The 20,594-nt window shown below is 39.2% G+C and overlaps 1 protein-coding gene across 8 annotated transcripts in view; it reads left to right on the forward strand.

Moving 5' to 3' along the window:
• The window catches only part of USP45 (ubiquitin specific peptidase 45), a 50,064-nt gene that overhangs the window by 314 nt on the left and 29,156 nt on the right, over positions 1-20,594 (forward strand). For 7 of the 8 annotated variants that reach the window (XM_057364090.1, XM_057364092.1, XM_057364094.1 and 4 more), the window contains exons 2-5: positions 7,920-8,029; positions 10,132-10,301; positions 11,822-11,925; positions 12,305-12,405. In XM_057364090.1, coding sequence (XP_057220073.1) covers positions 7,930-8,029; positions 10,132-10,301; positions 11,822-11,925; positions 12,305-12,405 — 475 coding nt within the window. In that variant the 5' untranslated portion in view covers positions 7,920-7,929. Of the gene's footprint in view, positions 1-5,104; positions 6,534-7,919; positions 8,030-10,131; positions 10,302-11,821; positions 11,926-12,304; positions 12,406-20,594 lie in introns of those variants that run through there. The other variant, XM_057364091.1, reaches the window with a different exon arrangement.

Consider the following 20,594-nt stretch of genomic DNA (forward strand, 5'->3'; position numbering starts at 1 on the left):
CTCTGCCCCGCCGTGTCTCGGCCGAGCGGGCCGCCCCTCCCCGCTGCCGGCGGCGCCCGCGACAGCGCTGTCCGGCGCTTCCCCCGCCGGGCGCCGGGCTGGTGGCCCAGTGCGGCTCGTGTTGGGTCGCCGGGGACGAGCTGTCGGTGGCGACCGCCCGCTGTCGGTGTGGAGCGGGTCAGCCCTGCCGAGACATGAGAGCGGCAGCGCCGGGCCGCCTCCGTGAGCCGCAGCGCGTCTCTCGGTGTGTTACAGATCGAGGGCGGTCGGGAGCAGCGCCCGGGGCCGGGTTGAACGCGCGACCCGGTCCCTTGGCGCAGGGCACGGGGCTGGGTGCACTCCCGGCTCCGCGCTGCGTGTGCCGGCCTGCAGCTGCCGCGGCCTCCGCTCTGCCGCTCCGAGTGCCCGGGGATTAGATGACAGCTCCGTGCCGGTCCTCTCTTAATCCGAGACGTGGTATTCTAGACCCGTAGCTGCATCTCTCCACGTTTTATATGAGTTATTATTGGGATTCTCTGATTTGATTCCTGTTTTTTTTTTTCTTTCTTTCTTTTGCTGTCATGTCCTTTACTTCAGAACTTTGTCCTGCCCTTGCTATGGGTATGTTGCTACTTGCGCTATTAAACAGGATATGGGTGGCAGCATATTAAACATAGGTGCAGTAGAATGAAGACATCAAGAGCACAGAATCAGATGTGCAGGTGTAGCTGTATTCTAATTGCATATCATCTTTAAYTACAAGTATTTCCCAATTCCATTAAATAATCCTCACATACAAGTATATAGAGCAGAGTTGTATTTAAAGGATTCTCTTTGCTCTCATTTTTCTAACTTTTTGAACAGAAGCATAGTAATGGCATGAGCATGTTCAAGATTGAAGCAAARTATGCCTTTGTGAAATTGTTCTGGTGTTTACTACATTTGTAAATATTTTGTCAGATTTCTTCATGAAATATTGAAGAACTGGTGCTCTGTAGCTTTATTTCTGTGAGCTTCACAGAACTGCAGCTAGTGTCTCAAGGATTCTGTTTTGAGTATCAATTGTAGATCGAGGACAAGTTGTTCCACTTCAGACATGTCATCAAAGCAAACTGGGGCAGTCTGTGTGAAGGAAGAAAATGGAATGAATTTTTTTGTTCTTGGTGGCAGGACTTAGACTTTCCAAGAGCTCAAAATAGTAGCAATTTACTGTTTTATCTGTTTTGCCCTCACTGATTAACCAGCTCCCACAACACCCTGCCAGAGTAGATGGCAGGTTATGTGCAACCATTGTCTTCCTTTATCTTCTCCAACTCAGCCCTTTAGGCAGAGGYACWRCAGAAGTCTTAGCTTAAAGTATTGTCTTGTGTGGGTTTCAACCTTCTGTATCACACACATGCTACAACCACAGTTCATTTTTTATTTCCTTGAATTCATAGAATTAGCATTTCTCTGAAGTTCATTCTTTGTTCATATTGCCCTTTATTTTCTGTTACRACATCTTGGACTGCTTTTTTTGACCACATGGTTATCCTGGCAAGGTACTATGAGTTCACTATTTACTCTCCAGCTGTTTCAGTTCTTAAGCCTTCAGATTTTCTGTGGTGAAAGCACGGTAACGTTGGAGTTTGTATCATGGGAGTGCACAGTCTGTCATCTGACTGCCTTTTCACATACAAAGTTTTCAGTTGCAAGCCAACATCATTGTTACAAGCTATGGCTCTTTTCATAGTACTTAGGTGGTTTGCTTTTCAAAGGATGGATTTTCCGGGAAGACCTATGGTGGACCCCAAATGCATCTACCCAGATGTTTTTCCCTCTTCATATGTTACGAAAAAAACCCCTAACATTTAATGTAGGATAGAGAACATAAACGAAAGTTGCAATTTGCTTTATGAGGCTGGATATTGACAGGTATTTCTGAAATTGTCCATAAGACATTTGCTATAAGATAGTAGCAAAAATACGTAATCAAAATGCTACTCTTTTTACCCACTCAATGCTTTAATATACTCTAGTTATAAAGCCAGCTACAGAGTATTTTCATTCTTGTTTCTGGACACATCTGCCTTCTGTTCATCCTTAGAAGTAATTTTTCTGTGGCAAGTGGTTTCAGAAAGGAATCTGAGGGTGAYTGTGCAGGATACAAACATGAAATTTGATAGAACATGTTTAGCATGGGCAGCYGGATAAAGTGGATTAATGGAAGTGAGAGATGCTATGAGATTTTTAMTGTCACTTGGAAAATTGTATCTAGCAGTCCAAAGCCTCTGTCTCACTCCTCGTTCAGAAAGTACATCAGTGTCTCACCCTTTTAGGACTGTAATATAACGTCAGGATTGGYGTTTGAGCTCAAGTGACGGTGTAGGATGTGTGATGTGCCTTTGGGCGAGGGAATCTTGGAGATGACGCTTTTAGAATTTCAGATGACATTTTCCAGGGGAAGAAGCTTTGCTGCCACTACCAGTCAGCAATTCTGGTCCTTTTACTGCTCTCGCAGGCAGCGGCGGCTTGTTTTCTGCAAAGGTTTCGGTGGCTGTCAGAGCGCTGAGCCTCCTGGCCCACTGATGGGTGACACTGCCTGGCTGCTGACYGTGATGGATGTGGTGCCTGTTTTGATTGTGTGACACTTGGTCTAGTGGCGAGCAAGCCAAAATGCCACAGGTAATGCTCGGAACAGACGTCCAAAATAAATCAACTTGCAGCTTACATCAAAACATGTAGCAGTTATGTGGAGGATCTGGCATTACTGATCCATACAAGGCATTTCTTCCTGCTCTCAGTTATGTGGATGTCCATAAGGACCTTTSATAGATGTGTTTTGAAGTGCCTGTGGACTTAATCTGCACTTCTGTGGTGCTCCTTTACCCCTTTGGTTCAAGGCTGCTGTTGACAGCTGAACAGTTTTTTTCAGTCACATGGAAGTCCTAATTTTTTCTCAATATTCAGTTATCCTGCCCTTCAAGTGTGACACAGATTTTTCTTTGCATTAGCAACATAAAATAATAAAATTCTGAYTTGAAAGTTTGACAACAAGTGGTGAGACAGCTGGAATTTGGGATACCTCAGCTGAATTGAGGGATTCAGGTAAATGTATTTGCACCAACTTCTTTGAATTCAGGTGCTCACTGATGAAATAATTGACAATACTGGTTTCACAGTTAATGGACAGTCCTGCTGGGAGAGCATTACCCACATCCAAAATAATACCTGGAGATTATCTGTAGACTCATTTGSCTACATTTCATAGGGTAAGTATGCTTAGATAAGCTGGTGGGTTTTGCATAATTTTTATCTTGTTTGCATTCRAGTAATGCAACTGTAATCCTCCTAGGTAATCAAGAGTCAGAAGAATACTGCAATAGGTATTACTSAGATGAGAACAGAAATGTGGCACTTGTCTGAAAGAGCTTGCACCCCAATTATAAGAGGACAGGGAAAGTGGATCTAGGCAGATGGAAGCAGTGAAATGGTATTAATCAGTGCAGCAGGTTATTTCTCTAACATGCTGGTGGTCTGGTTTGTGTTTCTTATAAACATCATGGCGAARGTACAGCATGGGAAAACTCTCCAAGGTGACACATTTCAGCATTTAGTAAGTGAACTGTTGACATTCTAGGAGGAGGGACTCAGCTTCCAAGTAAGACATGCAAGATGATAAGATGGGTAAAGGTTTTGGACAGTGGAGATAGTGGAGACAGTTTGCGTCTCCAGCTCTCTTACATAAAGRTGATGTGAAGAGGAATGACCTGGTTGGTTGGTTTGTTTAGATTTCCCAAGGAAAAGTGGTTTTTAGTTCATACTAGCCTTGTAACTTTTATTGGTCTTAGCTTTACTGAATTACTGTGCAATGTAAATTTTTATTTTAAAATAGCAGCTGTTTATTTTAGGAACTACATTCGACTCTTCTAAGTATCTAAATATATACTTTACGAAGAAGGCCAATTTGTAAATATAGGAATATTCATGCTATTAAATATAGACTATTTCAAGTATATTTTAAATTTAAAATAGTCTGGGCATACCATAGTTTTAACTTAACAAATTCASCACATTGATTTTTGGCACTCTGTCAAATCTGTAGCTTTTAAAATTAGATAGGCAGATCATTCTGCTGCTTTTGAAGTGGTTTGTTCTTTCTAGAATGGTGGAAATGARCAGTTGAGTGAGGAGGTTTTGATCTTAATCAACTTTTTGTAAGAAGACTGGCATTAGGAGTCTTTTAAGAAGTAAAAAGTCAGTTGAGAATAGCTAATGATRGTGATGATTACACTTCAAACTCTTGTGTACTGAGCTCAAAGAATCTGAAAAGGTTTGGCAAGAACTAGTTCTTAGTTTTGTATRAAATTATTTTTTAAAAGGAAAGGGTTTAGGTTTTTCTAATCTAACTTTTTGTATTTTTTGATTTTTCCCAACAAATTTGTGTTACTTCTACTGAAAATTTTTACTGTGTGCTAAGTAGAGATGAGGGTAGAGCTAACATACCCTCTGAACTCAGCTTTTTCTGCTACAAAAATCAGTGTCTTTTTATTTGTCAGATTCATTAGTCAAATATGATGTACCCCATTACTTGATTTTGTATGTACAAAATGAAGAACTTAACCAMATMTATTCTTCCATCACAAAACAAAGCTTCAAGCAAGGATTCATGGTGACTTCTTTTWGCATAGGGAAAGGAGGAGAGTCTGTCCCCTTTAGGATATTCCATAATAGGTGGCTGTAGACACAAACTACTTAYTGGACATATTAAAAAAATATGAAAATTGGTTGGAAAGAGTGAAGTCATGGGAATACTACCATGGTTTTTAATCTTCAGTATTTTTAATCTTCAGGTTAATTTTGTCTAAATTGTTCTTTTCTCTTTTGCCTGCTTGTTCTGAACRGCTTGTGTCTGTGGCCAGCAATATGCTATAGAGCATCTAATTTGTTTTTATCTTRGCTGTATTTTATACTTTCTTGTGTCTATGTTTGTTCAGGATTTTCATTCCAATAAAATCTCAAATCTTTTATTTCCCATAAATGGAAATATTTCTGAGAAGTTGTTTCTGAAGCATCTTAAGTTTCTTCCTCGTTTAATCTAATTAAATATAATAATCACATTCCTGGCATAAACATTTTGATTTCGAAATTATGTTGGTTGATGTCAATCATGTTTYTGTTAAATGGGATCTTTTATTTGTAATGTTTTCTGACACTAAATGTACTCGTAAAGGGCAGACACTACTCCGTATATACTTGCTACTTGCTTCGTAGATCGTGTGCAGTAGCTCATTGCTCTTACCTTTCCATCACAYTTCTGTGCTTTTCAAAATCAGGCACAAACCCTGGCTTGTCTAAGTCCTTGATATGCTCTGKCTTTTCCAAGAGCTCACAGGTCAGTAAACATTGTCTGATGGATGTCCGTCTGTATGTGTGTCCATGGAAAGTAATTAACCTAATGGTCCGTGTTGTCTTTCCTCGCCTGCGCTTAGTGAAAGGAGACTGAAAAGTGTCCGAGCTGTGCAGTGTGAATGCAGCTTCTTGTGCCAGTGTTCATTCCTAAGCCATGTTGGTTATGCTGGGCTTGAAGTGCCGTGTTTTCAATCATTGTGGGTATCAGCTGATACTGTTTTTCCCCCGTGTCCCTAGGATATGGGTCCAGCAGTGGGCTTCTGTGCCCTGATCCAGGTTGTATCACCTGTGCTGTGGGCCATTGGATTTCACAGGTGGTAAAGACTTGCTTGTATTTCATCTGGTTGAGCCCATGATTATTTATTTGAGCTCTCTAAATGTACTGATAYGAACATGATGTTCATTGGGGTGAAGTCTGTGGTTTGGACAGTCTTACGTAATCTGTCCAAAGAGATCAAAATTGTTACGCTGAAATGAACTCATAGATTGTTTATATCAATGTTGAATCACCTAAACACAACCATGTTCCTTTAGGGAGGATATTTTTGCTGTCTTTGCTATTGACTCTTTACATAATTTAGTGTAAAATCTTGGGTTTTCTTACAGYAGCTGTATTGGCCTTACTGTTTGATGAATGTCTTGATGAATCTTACGCTCAGTTAAGTGCCAGTGCGACAAGTGGTGTTGGGTGAACACATGAAACTTTTGGGTACATATGATAAGCTGCCAAGTCAGAAAGACACAGTTGAAGTTGTTTGAACCTCCTCATGTTCTAGGGATGCCAGGTTGCATGGCTGTTGATGCACATTAGGCATGCTAACATCTGTTGAAAATATATAGTCAAGTGCTGGAATATTTAGATCTTTTTTACTGTATGCAAAGTAATTGTGAACCCTTGAAATCAGCAAAGCTGAATTCAGTTGCACTGTTCACCTTCATGTCTCAACTCAGTAACCATAAGTATAGAAAAAWTTGAAATCTGTAAATTAAGAACATCATGGTATTTAATATAGTATTAAGCTAATTTCTATGCAAATGTAGCCTTTTGCAAAAAATGTGTTGTATTTTGAAGGCTTGAGRAAACATGAAGCTGTTCATGCAAGGAAGCAGAGAGTAAAGATTTCATATTCTACAAAAATTTGACCAAAGCAAATCTCTAATGGGTAGGTTCATGCAGAAAACCTCCAGCACTAATAGTTATGTGTGGCAGGTGCAGGGATGTCTGTCCGTATTTGTGGGAATCTGGAATAGGAGCTCTGAGGTACAGATTGCCTGTTTTGCCTCGGGGAAGGCTCTTCAGATGCCAGTGGTGGTGGTGCTCTAATATCAATATTGATGACTGTCTGCTGATTGCCTTAATGGATAAGGAAGGAGAGGGAATATTGAATTCAATATACTGGTTGATTGCTGTGTCTGTCAGAGTTTCAGTAGTACAAACGTCTAAATGCAGAAAAGATTAAAATAGCTTAAGTAGACAAACTTRCTAAACTTTGGCAAACTTAACTAATTGATCTGTAGTAAGAATATACCATTTACTGTTCCCAAATGTAGGGCATTTTAGAGGTTTCTAAATGCGATTGCACAGTTGTAAATCTTTGCTCCTGGTGGCTTAGGTGACATTACTTGCTGTGGTACGCAGCAAGATGTGATTTTATTTCTAAACAGAATGGCTCACGTGTTTGYACTGTATGAATGGGACTGTTTTACATTCATATGCTTTGTATGTGAAAACGAAAATCTGTTTTTATGAACCACACTCTTAAAAGACAACCCGTAAATCAAGCCCCAGCAGCTGTTTGTTGGTATGATGCACAACTACACTCCTTCAGTGAATTCACATTTGGATTTTGATTAAATGACTGTGCTAGAATCTCTGAGCATTTTTTTAAAGCTTAGTGGCAAATATGTATGCTTTAATTCTCTTCATCCTAAGACTCCTTGATAAATGTCCTATAAGAGGTTTCATCTTTACAGATTCTCCAATGTTTAATAGAGAGGTCAGCTTGCGTCCAATCTGTCATCCCTCATATGATTGAACACTTTAATCAGATTTGGAAGACTTTTTGGTATTCTTAAAGTGTTTGAAATCACTCAAAAACTTCTAGAGAATGTGCCAAGGGTAAATGATGACTGAAACCTTTCATAAGGAATATATGTTAAGTAGAGAATTTGTTTTGATGAAGTTTTTCTGATATATTATGGTTGTAGCTCTGTAATAATTTACTTTGCAATAACAAAAAAAAGAAAATCTTGGTATCTCAAATATTTAACACCACTGCATAGAAGTGTGTGCATGTGTCCCCTTTTTCTCCCGATACGATTCATGATGTCTGGTAGTATAACTGATCTTGCAACATTCCTAAGGCTTCCTTCCTGACACATTCATACTCCTTGTTACAYAGTAGCTGACATTAGACCAGGCCTRAAACTGTGTTYCTTAGGTTSSAATGCATGATTTGATCYTGTGCTTTTAGAGTTCAAACTCGCCTCATTTGATGAAACATTTCACTAGCAATAACAATAAAGCGACCTCTGTTTGTCTTTCCTAGTAAGCAACAGATGCGGGTGAAAGATCCATCAAGAACCAACCCTGAGAAGCCRAAGAGAAGCAAAAGGCCCAACAGGCCGCAGGATGAGGACTCTTCAGATGATATTTCAGGTAGCTACATTAGGTGATGTTTGTCCTGGGGTTCAGGGCTGATAAACTTGCATGTTGACTGATGAAAACCACAAATCATTGGTACCATGAAATACTTGCTTGAATTTATAACAGAAATGTCCCCATTCAAGTGTTTATTATGTGATCAGTTGTTACGCTACATGACTGCCCTGAAGGGCTGGAGAGTTGGTTGCTCTTCAATGACAACCTCTTCAAAGCAGGTCCTTTCCTCTCTGTGTAAGGTCAAGCACACATGGCAGGAGGCCCCTTGGCTGAACAGGGAGCTTCCATGAGCTCAGAAGGAAAAAGGAAGGGCAGAGAGGGAAGAGGCAGGTTTGGGCTGCCCTTGCAGAGGTCTGGAGTGTGCAGGATTAGGGATTAGGGATTAGGGATTAGGTAAAGCAGCTTCAGTTAGAGTCAGATCTGATGAGGGGTGTGAAAAGTAAGATGAGCCTGTATGGGTACAGTGACAGTAAAATGAAGACTAAGGTGAGTGCCAACCTGCTGTGGGAGGGGGCAGAGATCCTAGRGACACAGGATGTGGGAAAAGGTGGAGGAACTCAATTCTACCTTTRCTTCTGTCTTCACACTTAAGTTCTGCACCCGATCCTCCCTGGTCCTGAGCTTAATGGCAGATTCTGGAATATAAACATCATCCAGAATAGAAGATTGAGARCTGTTAAACAAACTGGATGTACATAAGTCCACGGGGTCAGATGGGATATATCTGAAGGTGCTGAGAGAACTGGTAAATGTCGTTGTGAGGTTATGCTCTGCCATCTCTTCMTGGCAACAAATTGAGGAGAGCAGTTGATGTGCAGGAGGGTGGAGCTGCCATTCTGACTGATTTAGGCTGGCTGGAGAAAAATGGGCTGGYAGAAACTTCTGAGAGTTCAACAAAGGCAAGTGGAGAGTTTGGCACCTGAAAACACCCACATGCAGTTACAGGGTGGGAATTAAGGGCTTGAAAGCAGCTTTGCAAAAAAGGTCCTGGCGGTCCTAATGCACACACTGAATAAAACCAAATTGTGCTGCTTGTGCCTACTGTRGGCAGGACTTCATTAATGAGAGTGCAGGGTGGGTGGGTGATTCTTTCCATCTTTTCAGGACTTGTGCCACTTCATTGGGAGTACTTTGTCCAGTTGTGGGCTCCCTCTTACAAGAAAGACTGACTTGGCAGAGTGAGGCCAGTGGTTTACCCCCTCCATGTTTTTCAGGAGATTGAGAACATGGTACGGGAAGATTGGCTGAAAGGAGTATGTTTGTTTAGCCAAAGGAGATAAAAAAAATAATTTCTTTCATTGACTGCCTGATGGTAGCTACAGGGAAGGCAGAACCAGATTCTTCCACAGTGAGGGAGGACCACAGGAGGTCCACAGTGAGAGGACTAAAGGCAACAGACCAAAGTTAAGGTGTGGAAAATTTGACTAGGTGTGAGGCAATTTATTTTATTTTCACTCTGAGGGTGGTCAGACAGAAACCTCAGTCCTTGACGATATTAAACACCCAGCTGAACAAAGCCTTGAACAAACAGATCTAAATTAGTGTTTGGCACTGCTTTAAATGAGAGTTTGGACAAGATGGCCTTCAGAGGATACTTCAAGCATAGCTTATTCCRTGATATAGTGGAATTTGTGCAAAAAATATGACAGAGAAGAATGGTTGATATTCAGGTTCAGAATGAGCAGTTGTAGTAGGGATTCAGGCGTATTTGAAGATCTTTATGGGTTAAAAAGAGGTCAACAGCATGTGTTGTACTGTGCAAAAATAGATTTATGTATTCTTTTACTGTCAAAAACTGGGGAAATTAGTTTTGTACAAAAATAATCCTTGTACTTTTGTACAAAGTAGTTTATCTGGTTTTAAGAGGTGGCATTTATTGACTTGAAAAGAATTTCCATTACGKAAAGACTGAAAGAGATTCCTTCATAAAATTCAGTATGTGGGGAGCAGCTGGCTGATCTTTCCTACTTCAGTTCTTTGCTGCTTTTTTTTTSCTAATGCTGAATTTGTTGAAGATTATGCTCTTTCAGTGTACGCATGTTCTCTTCCATAGCTATTCTTTTTAATGAATAAAGGTGAGTATGTGTTATTTCCTGTAGGCTTAACCTGCCAGCACGTGAGCCAAGCAGTGGACGTGCATCATGTGAAGAGAGCGGTGGCTCAGAGCGTGTGGTCGATATGYGCGGAATGTCTGAAGGAGAGGCGCATGAGCGATGGTGAGCCCGTGGCACCTTCGGACATCTGGCTGTGTCTCAAATGTGGCTCTCAGGTAAGCACACGTGCTCAGTTTACAGAGGTGGAGTTTGTAAAGGATACTGTTGTGTCCTTGTGTGTTTGGCATCTCATTACCTCCAGTGGAGGGGTGTGRCAGAAGTGCTTAGTTGTGACAGTCTATGCTTCAGCTTCCTCAGGAATGGGGATGTGACTTTACGTTCTTGTCACATTTTTGGCAGTGTTTAGGGTTAGCTTTACGTGTCACGGCACGGTTTGGCGTCACATTAGTAAATGATGGTCCTGCCTTTTCTCTGTTCTTATCTGCATGCTCTTGCCACTTACAGAGAATTGGCTTTGGGAACTGTGTGGCTGCAGAATGCATCTGTTGGCTCCTCTGGCAGAAGTTCCCACAAATAGGAATGAATGAGAAACCAAMCATGTATATTGATGAATGAGCTTGTACTATGGACACTCAACTGCTAGATTTGACTGAAACCAGGGAGAAGGGACTATGCTGGAGTGAGAATGCTGCTCCTGTGGCAGATAGCCATTAGATTGGCTAAAGTTAGCCATTAGTTATAATGTCAAATCATGGCCTCAGAGTTTAAAATGGCAGCTCCTGACCCCAAGGGCTTGCACAGGTCTCTGCCGTGAGGGTGAAGTAAAGCCTTCAGGAAAATTCATTTTATAGGCAGTTTCAGGCTCAGTTCAGCCAATAGTTGTCTGAACAAAGGATTTTACAAGTTTCTTGGATTTTCAGCAGGTTTTACGGGAGAAAGCTACTTTTGGTAGGTTTTACTATTGAAGCAAGCTCCTACAAATATAATATGAACAGATTTGATTTTGCAAAAAAACATGTTCTTCACAGAGTTCTGAAGATAATTAACTAGATCTGAGGACAACTCACATATCTTGTTTGAAAAATTTTAGTTAAGGAGGGCTTTTAAAGAATGTTAATTCTGTGTGCTTCGTCATGCTTAAACTCATGCCTCATTCAGAGACCAATCTGAATCTAAGTCCCACTCTGTTCTTATTTGAACAATTGCAAATATTTTCACTTAAAATTGCTRTACATAAATGGTGTGTTCTGAGTAGTTTTGTAGTACAAAGCATTTCATGTACTCTTTTAATTTGCATTCTGGAATGCATTGGACATTTTTGAGCAGTGGGGGTTACTTACGCTTCCTTGATATTCTGGACCAAATATGCTATGTTGTTGTTTCATTCAGAACTGCTAGAGCATTCTTGCTTTTGTGAATGGTATAATTAGAATTTTTGRTCTATTGATATTTATTCAATAGTTGTTCAAAATCTAGGAATTATCTCTTCAGTTTAAACAAACTTAATAAATCTCTTTATTTTTAACTGATTTTTCCAAGTAGAAAAGATGAGAATGTTAAATCTTCTCAATCCTTAAGAATGCTAAATGAATAGGGCAGAATAGCTTCTTGTCTAATTTTGAAAAGTGAAGTTTTTGTATTTTTTTGTAGTTCTGTAGCCTTCTGTAATTAGAATATAGTCTTTTCCTCCTTCCCTTTTTTTCCCCCCTTACTGGGTTGATGTTTCCATTTTTAGGGATGCAGCAAGAATTCGGAAGGCCAGCATTCTCTGAAACACTTCCAAACTGCACGTACAGAACCTCATTGCATCGTTATCAACCTCAGCACTTGGATCATATGGTAAGAATCAGTGTGCAGGTGTTTGTGTGTGTTTGTATCTAAGGACTTCACATAACTGAAAGCAGTGTCTTCTCATGATAAAGAATGATTCTGACAGATGAAGTGAATACTTTGTGTAGAGGAAAGGCTGGCTTTCTGGAGACAAAATATGTTTGCATTCTCTGAAATTATTTAAATCYGTAAGGACCACAGTGAATTGGCAGTGATCTATATACGAGCATATAYGAGGTGAAGAAATTAAATTCTATTCCATTTTTTAGTGTGAAAAATTGAAACTGAGAGCTTAAGTAATTTGTGTAAGGTTGTTTGGGAGTTTTGCTAGAGCTGGGATGTGCAWGTAGATAGCCCTGAATTCCACTTTGTTTCTTCTTTTGTTTAGGTGTTATGAATGTGATGAAGAGCTGTCAACACATTGCAACAAAAAGGTTCTGGCTCAGATAGTTGATTTCCTTCAAAAACATGGTGCCAGGGCTGAACCAAGTAAGTTTGCACAAATAATTTTATCTGGAGACACACATAATGTACTGTCTCTAAAAATAAGTGTTTCACATTTCAAGTCATGTTAAAAATACAATTGAAAAATCATGTACAATGTAACCATTATGTAATTTATAATTGCAAAGCTACTTGGAGGTGTAATGCCTGTCAAAACATAATGTCACTATTTTTTCTACGGTATGATTACATTTAAAAAATACTTTGGACACAATAGGACAGTTTTTCTGGATTTTATCTTTAGCAAAGGAAGTTTACCATAGTGGAGTTGTTACCTTAAATAAGATAAGGCCATATAAATTAATGCATAAAAATATATTGAAGCATATGTTATACATTCACATATAAATTAATTTAATTTTCTTGTTATGGATGTATCGCAGCTTTAATTTTTCTGATTTAAATTTGTTCTCCACAGTTTAGATTTGTTTAAGTAGATTTCCTAGTACTCTGTTGTTRGATGTAATGTCCATTTTTGCTATTTGGTTTTAATTGATAGAGTGTTCATTTCTATTAAAAGAAGATAGTATTACATTATTTTTATGTATTAGGAACCTAATATACTTTCTCAATATATATATTAGTCGATAGAACTTTGTGTGTGTGGCCCTCAGCTCTCTACTCTTGATAATGTTAATGTTATTCATCCCTGCTGTAACACACTTGGCAGCATTTCTGGCTTGYGATGTAGAAAGTGCATTTAATTCTASATTTGCTTCTCWAAAACCAGCTTGAGTAAACTTYTAAAATTATTKGGTACATCTTTTAGCAGAGATAATCAACTGGTGTGAAGTAAGAAGGGAGAAGRGTTGCCTGACTCAGTTGCACTATTTTTCTAGCTGCATGTGCATAAATTGTGCTGGTTTTAAGAAGTGTTATATATTTTTTGAAAAATAAAAGTAAAGGGCTACTTAGAAATACAAKATTTTGATCTAGTTACAGGTTGTATGTTAAATTATTCAATTTTAATAAATTGATAATTTGCTACCTTTTTCATCTTTTTTTCGTAGTGCAGAGAAAATACAGCATGTGATTCCATTTTTGTTCATAGCTTTAGTCTCAAATTTATGTGTAATAAATTTTTTAAACATGGTTTTGCCGCTTTCTTGCAGATGAAAATGCTGTTTGTTTTTTTTTTTTAGTTAATGTAATGAAAACAATTTTATTCCATTATTGTGCTGCTGGATAACACTTTATGAGCAAGACAGCTTTGTGCATCATGGTTTAGATTCTAAATTAGTGAAACTTCAAAACATMAAAAACTTTCAGAGTATGAAGTTTAGACGTTTTCTGCGAAATGTCTTAAATTAAGCAACTAAAATTCCAGATTAACTCAGGAAAAGTGAATGTATTTATAGCAGAGCAGGGCAGCATATGCTTCTGCTGTGTATGCATTTGTGTTTAATTTTGGTACTCTGTTTTGAAAATGCATTATTCCAACTAAGTGTTTGCTGATCTAACTGGAAACTCTGCTGTAACTGGAACCAAAATGGTATTTATTTTTGCTTAGGAYTTAGACATAGGTTTGCAGGGTGCTTGCCTTGGCAGTCAGAGGTCTGAGCGTGCCAGGGCTTCTCTTGCAGGGCAGTCACAGCTCCTGCTCCGTGCTGGGAAAGGATTGAGGTTCAAGTGCAGGCTTGGATTCATGCATAAAGTGTGTGTGTGTGTGTGTGTGTGTGTGTGTGTATGTGTGTGTACTTCCAGGGATATTTTAAACGTGGAAGTCTGTGACCCTCTCCACTGTGTCTGTGTTGGGTGGTTTGGATTGTGTTCTGAAAGCTCTGGGAACATTGTCCCAGAGATGATTTGCTGGGTTTTCCTCAAGGAAAGTGGCAAGGAAAAGATGGAAAAGCTCTTTGCCTGGGACAGTTTGTTGCTTTGGGCTGGCTYCTCACTGGAAGAGGCTGGAAAACAGCCGTGTGTTCATAAATGACTRGTGTGCATGGCAGGGAACTCCTGACCAGAACTGGCACTCATGGTTCATTTTGAGAAATGGCAGAATTGGAACTTTCCCTACAGAAATCTATTTAAGGTTGKTTTTTTTTTTCCTTATAYTAGACTACCTTTAGGGATTCTGGAAGAAAAAATCTGAAATTGAAATGTAATTCACGCTGTTGTCCAGAGCACAAAGGACACGTTGTATAACTGTGAAAATTAACTCAGCTTTTGTGTTGGTTTAATTTTCTTTTTTTGGTAGCATTTTATTTCATGCCCCATTGATGTTTTCATTGTAACTGTCATTCTTTAAATTATTATTTAAAATTTAAATGTTTTATTATTTAAAATTATTATTATTATTTAAAATTTATTTTTTATGTTCACCCCTTAAAAACATAAGCTGATTTTTAAAAAGTGAAAAATAACTTGTGAGAAACAAGTAGTGTAAAACTGACAATTAATTAAATTCATATTTCTCACTTGAAAATCAGTCTTGTGCTCTTTTCCCCATTGCTTTTCCATTTCTTTCTCAAAAAGTCAAAGTGAAAACAGTTCTCATAGCAGAATATGGCACTGTAACAACAATTCATCTTAAGGTCTGGATTTCTTTCTGTTGTAACAACTGGTTGGCATGGTGCAATGTTAAAATTCAAATAGCATTGTGTGGAAATGCAGTATGAACATGGATACAAGTAGCAAACGAGGACTGCKAGGATTCTTTTTCAGGTCTCAAAAGTGCAGGATTCATTTAAAGATAAAATAATCGTTTGAAACATGTGAGAGAGGGTTATATAGATTTCCTAATTAATGCATCTTGGAAAATAAACAAAAGCAAAATGCTTGTCATTTGGTACTAATGTGGTGGAATAGTGTGGCAGCAGGATCCCTGCTTTTCACTCAGCCTCTCATACAGATTCAACTTCACTTCAGCTGTAAAAATGTGCAAATTACATTACTACTACATGACTGACTTTTGTAATTACATTAAGCGATTGAGATAAATCCCAGTGCTGGGTTCCCAAAAGAATGCTTGCAGCTGTGTGATTTTCACATCTGATCCTATGGTTTGTTGTACCCAGCAATGCCTGCTCTTTTCTTTTTTTTTTCCCTTTTTTTTTTAGCGGAGTCTGTTTGGTTAAGAGGTCATGTTGGGCACAAGCTGGAAGAAAAAAGCAAGATTGCTTTCTAGGGTGTACCACCCAGAAATTTGTTTTGTGGAAAAGGTTAGCAGGCCATGATGATTTCCACAGAAAGGCAGGTGCAGTATTGTCCGTGTGGCACACTTGTGAGCTTCACATGGACATAATGCACATGTAGTACACAGGAACCATGCTGAGACATTGCAATCTGTGTGTCTGCTCATTTACTGGAGAAAACAAATTGTTTTGCAGACTTAAAAGTGAATCTTATGTGTATTTTCCTTTACAAAAGCCAAATTATATGTCAGTGGAAACATAAAATTGCATGCTTTTTATAGAGCAGTTAATTAAATTGGTTTGTGTGGCAATAGAATGGGGAAAAAGAAGATATATTCTCAAATTTTGTAGTTAAATTTATTGTTGGGAGGGGCAAGCAGAGGAATGACATTTTGCTAGTAAGTTTGGCTGCCTGGATTTGCCAGTAAATGAAAGTTAGAAACTTGATTTTTATTTTGGTGGATATAACTGATGAATAAATATATATATAATTTTACAGTACAAGTGAGAGTTGTTGTCTTGTATAGAAAAACAGACAGTGTGATAAATAACTTCTCAGATTTGCATTCCACTGTGGATATTAGCAGTTGGCAAAGGATCATATTGAAAAAGAATGCTCTTCTTTCTTAAGTGATTTTTACTACATGTAGTTTGGAATCATAGAAGACCATTTCATCTACTTAAAATTAACTAGCAAAATAAAACAGAATATCTTGATTCTCCAAATCTGAAATATACTTCAACAAAAAGACATTTCTGTTATTGGTAGTAAATTTTCTTTCAAATTTGCTTACTTGTTACTAAGTTCCTTGCAAAGGAATGAAAACTGAATCATTGAGAAATTTTTTTTAGGCATTCTGTCATTTTTATCCACAGATTCTTCCTTTTCCTGTCCATGTACTTATTTATTTGTGAGGTGTTAACACAAGTCATCTGAGCATAGAGGATCAAAAGCAGTCCTTGAATAGGTTGCTCTTACGTGCAGATGTCTTTTCTAGTTTATAACATTGTGGCAAGACTCAGAGAAATAAAATTGCAGTTTATAATCTTTGATTTAGTAGGGTTGTAACACTGCAAGAGAAATTGGTCTTTTAAAATGTGAAGCTAGTGATCATTTCAGGAGAAAACCATGCTGTTTTTCTAAGGGTTAGTTTCTCATTGTTGCCTAGTGTTGAAAAAAAATATAAATTTTTCAGATAAAAAAGGAGTGCCAGACAATTTAGTAGCATTTCACAGTACAGCATGATGAGAGCTTGGTAAAAGAAAGGCAATCTATTAACCTTGCTTTTACTGTGAAGACCTTCAGCTGAAGTACCAGAGTTGTATTCAATAGAAAAGGTTTGACCTTGGAATAAAAGTGCGTATTCCTGGAACCCTTACTTTTAATTAAAAAAAGTTGCAAGTTGAAAAGATGAGCAAAAGTGCTAACTCTCCTGGCTGAAAGAAAAATTCGATGTCATTTATCTTCTTGCTTGCATACCATCTGCACCCCCAGACACAGCTCAGTTTCAGCAAAGGCAGTACAGAAGTCCATGTGTGCTGCAAATGTTTGAAATACTGGCAAAACAAATTGTTGGGGAATCCACAATAAGTTGGTTTTTTTTTGCAAGTGGATTTGTTAGCTCYGTGTGTGTTTGTACACCTGGTCCAGTTAAGTGGCTCTGCTTTGTGGAATGAATCTTTGTCTGTGCTAATGTTGGGCATAGGAATCTCAGTCCCTACCATAGGGCTGGTGCTGAGCAGTTGTGGGACAAAGTGGTGTTCCCTGCCTCTGGAGAGATGAGACAGCACCACAGGTGAGCCAGGMAGGCACAAGGAAAGCTGAAGAAAAGAGCAGCAAGAAAAGGTGCWGGCAAGAGCTGTAGCAGAGGAGCAGCCTCTGCTGTCCTCCTTGACTGGGCTCTGGTGGGAGGGGTGTGTTTCCAGCATGGGGAAGAGCAGGGAGATGTCAGGAAGCTTTGCCAAATGTCAAAGCTGTGTGTGTACAAAAGCAGTGTCTGAGAGCTGCAGGTGTTATGGTGTCATGGTGGGACCAGAGGCACTGACCTGGTGCCTACAGAGGGTTGGTCAGCAGGGTGTGATAATCTGGATGGAGAGCTGGGCAGCGGGTCTTGGTGAAGTACACAAGTAGGGCATCTCTGCAGCCAGATACACTTCRTCAAAGGAAAAAAGAAAGTTTTGGTGATCAAGGCACAACTTAGGTGAGTTTTCCTTGTTTGGCTGGATTAAAAAGGCCACCTCTGCAGCAAAACAGAGTCTGACAAGGAGCRTGGTCAGAGTGTGTGAGTCCCAGGCACAGCAGGATACTCTGTCTCAGCTGTGGACAGACAGGCCTGCCTAGGCTGATGTCCACACTACCTGAGAAAGGCAGAGAGCTTAGGGGTCATGTCAACGCTCTAAAAGATCTAATAGTGAGCTAAAGAAAGAAATCAGTCTGAATTTAACTACTTCTGTGCTTTTCACCCACCTCGCTCTCATTAATGTTAACAAGGTCCTTTATAACAGATATTACTGCGTGTGGATGGATGGCTTGGACTAYTTCTTTTCTCCTATTTGGCCAGAAGTTGAAGGTCCTTGTGGGCAGCAGCAGATGACAGCCATTTTGATGGAATCCTTCTGCTGGGATCCTTGTGCCTATACTGGCTTTAAAATCACTTCACATACCCAAAAGCACGCCTATTAAATTACAGGATTGCAAGACTGAGTCGACAGGGGTCCATGAAACAGTTGTTCAGTGCAAATTCACTTTAAAAAATTACATATTAGCCTTTTGATTAATAACATGCTTGTAGCCTTGGGTTAATCTTGCAGAAAGACCCTCCAGCCCCAATCTGTAGAAGTATTAGCTATCACAGTCATTACCAGCATGTTCTATTAAGACTGACCAACTCTTCACATGTCAAGTAAACATTCAGCTTCAGGCCTGTCTGTCATTTATCACTGAGCTGGGGACACTGAGCAGAGCTAAATTAAAAACTGCTGTTCCTCCTCTGGCTCTGTATATGTACTTAAAAATATCTGTGTGTTATAAGCAAGGCAGCAGATAATGTTCGTGATGGCGAAGCAGCACTTTTCTGTCAGGACTTTTTCACAGATACAAAAACAAAATAGTACAGTGTCATGTAAATTGTGGTTTTGAAATATTAAAAAATCAAGAGGAAGTAATTAAAACCTTCTGAATGAAATGAGGTTCCTAACTTTGATAAAAACATCCAGGCATTTTTCTGATTTACTACTACTTTTCCTTATCCCTGGACTAATTTTCCAGCTTTGTAGCAATCGGATGTCTGGTTCTCATTTATTGTGTTTTGTAATTGCGTATTCATCCAGCTCTTAGCACAAAGCTGGATGCTCTGGCTTTGTTTTCCCTTCGTTAAATAATTTATATGTAAGGTTCAGCAAATGGAACCTTGCTACTTGTGTGAAGCTGCCATTTAACCATGAAGTGAAATGCTTTTATTGAGTTTGCCCTGCAGATATGGTCCGCTGTGGCAGTGCTGTCCATATTTGGTGGCTGTGCAAGGAGAGCCAGGTGGTGCTGCAAAGCATAGCACAGTGAAGCGTGGACAGATCTAGGTTTGACATTTGTCATCCTGTACTGCTGAAGGGAAGAGAAAAATCTGCTTTTCCATATGCTTATGCTTTAATTTTTGCCTGCAGTTTTGTCCAGATGGTCTTGTGAACATTGTTTACTTTAAGATGCTGTCCCAGATGTTTTTGAATGCCGATGGATAAATGCAACAACTGTGGTATACTAATACACAAATTATTTCCACAATTTTGGCTTTTTTTCCCCCCCTTTTTTTTTTTAACCATCTCTTTTCCCCAGCACTACTCTGGATGGCCCACTTCTCTGAGGGAAAAACATCTCCAGTTACAATATTAAACTTTTGAGGGTGAAAAGTGCCTTTGAGTTGCGGATACTTGGAGCTCCTATTCCTGTGCTGTGGTTGTTGTGGAGCTCTGCAGGTGGACGAGCCTGAGCCATGCCTGTAGCATGGCCCTTCTATGCATGCCAGTTAAAAGGTGTTGCTTAATGTAGGCATAAAACAGTGGCTGTTTCAGGGTATGAGCAGCTCATTTGTAGCTTGCTACATTCAAAAACAGTTCGTCTGCTTTTTCGAGGAGAAGTCGGTCTTTTACTTTGCCCTTGTACTGTCTTAATTTTCCACCTGAGTGGAAAGGAGGGTAAATTAAAGCTTTGTAAGCACTGTTAACAAGAATATTTAAATATGTTTTTAAACAGCAAAGCACCTCTAAGTCTGTTTTGAAAAACTCTGATACTATTTGGAAGAATAGTTGCACCTCGATGGCACTGTAGGGTGCAGGCAGACTGCATCAGAAGCTTGTTGCCAGATACAATAGATATTTTAATGACTGCTTTTTAATTTAATCATATTTTTTCATTTTCTAAGCAAGAAGGTATTTAGGAGTGTACAGAAAAGAACCTTTTGGCATGAGAATTTCATTAACGTAAATAGGTCTGTTAGTTATTTCTCAAGAACACTTTAATGAGATTTCAATGTGAAACTCATTAGAACAAATACATGAATTCATATGTCAAGACAGAGATTGTAGCATCACAGTTCTTGGCATCTATTAAGTCCATAACTCGTTTACATTGACGTGCATTGTTAATCAATATTTAAGACACTGCAGATGTCAGTAATGTTCACATTTAGTCCTGCGACCATGACAATATGAAAGTTGCTAGTAGAATTCAAGGCTAAATATTGTTATCTCAAGTCTTTGCATTACCTCTAGGCTACAAGTTAATGACTGTCTAACTTTGCTGCCCTTCATCTATTTAAATAATAAGGGAAACAGGGAATTATGTGGATGTTATAGCATAGTTTTACCAATTCTTTTGTTACTTGAAATTAAAACACTAGYATTGCACGTATGTGGATTGCATTAGCAGTTCCTCAGGCTGTGACAAAGGGAGGTGAGCTGGGGAGCAAATGTAGGGATAATGAGTTCAGTTGGGCTGTTGAAAAGGCACTTGGAATGGAACACTATAGTTGATAAAGACTTGCAGCA

Source organism: Malurus melanocephalus, unplaced genomic scaffold, assembly GCF_030028575.1.
Source record: "Malurus melanocephalus ecotype Western Australia unplaced genomic scaffold, MMel_1.1 scaffold_35, whole genome shotgun sequence".
Taxonomy (NCBI): domain Eukaryota; kingdom Metazoa; phylum Chordata; class Aves; order Passeriformes; family Maluridae; genus Malurus; species Malurus melanocephalus.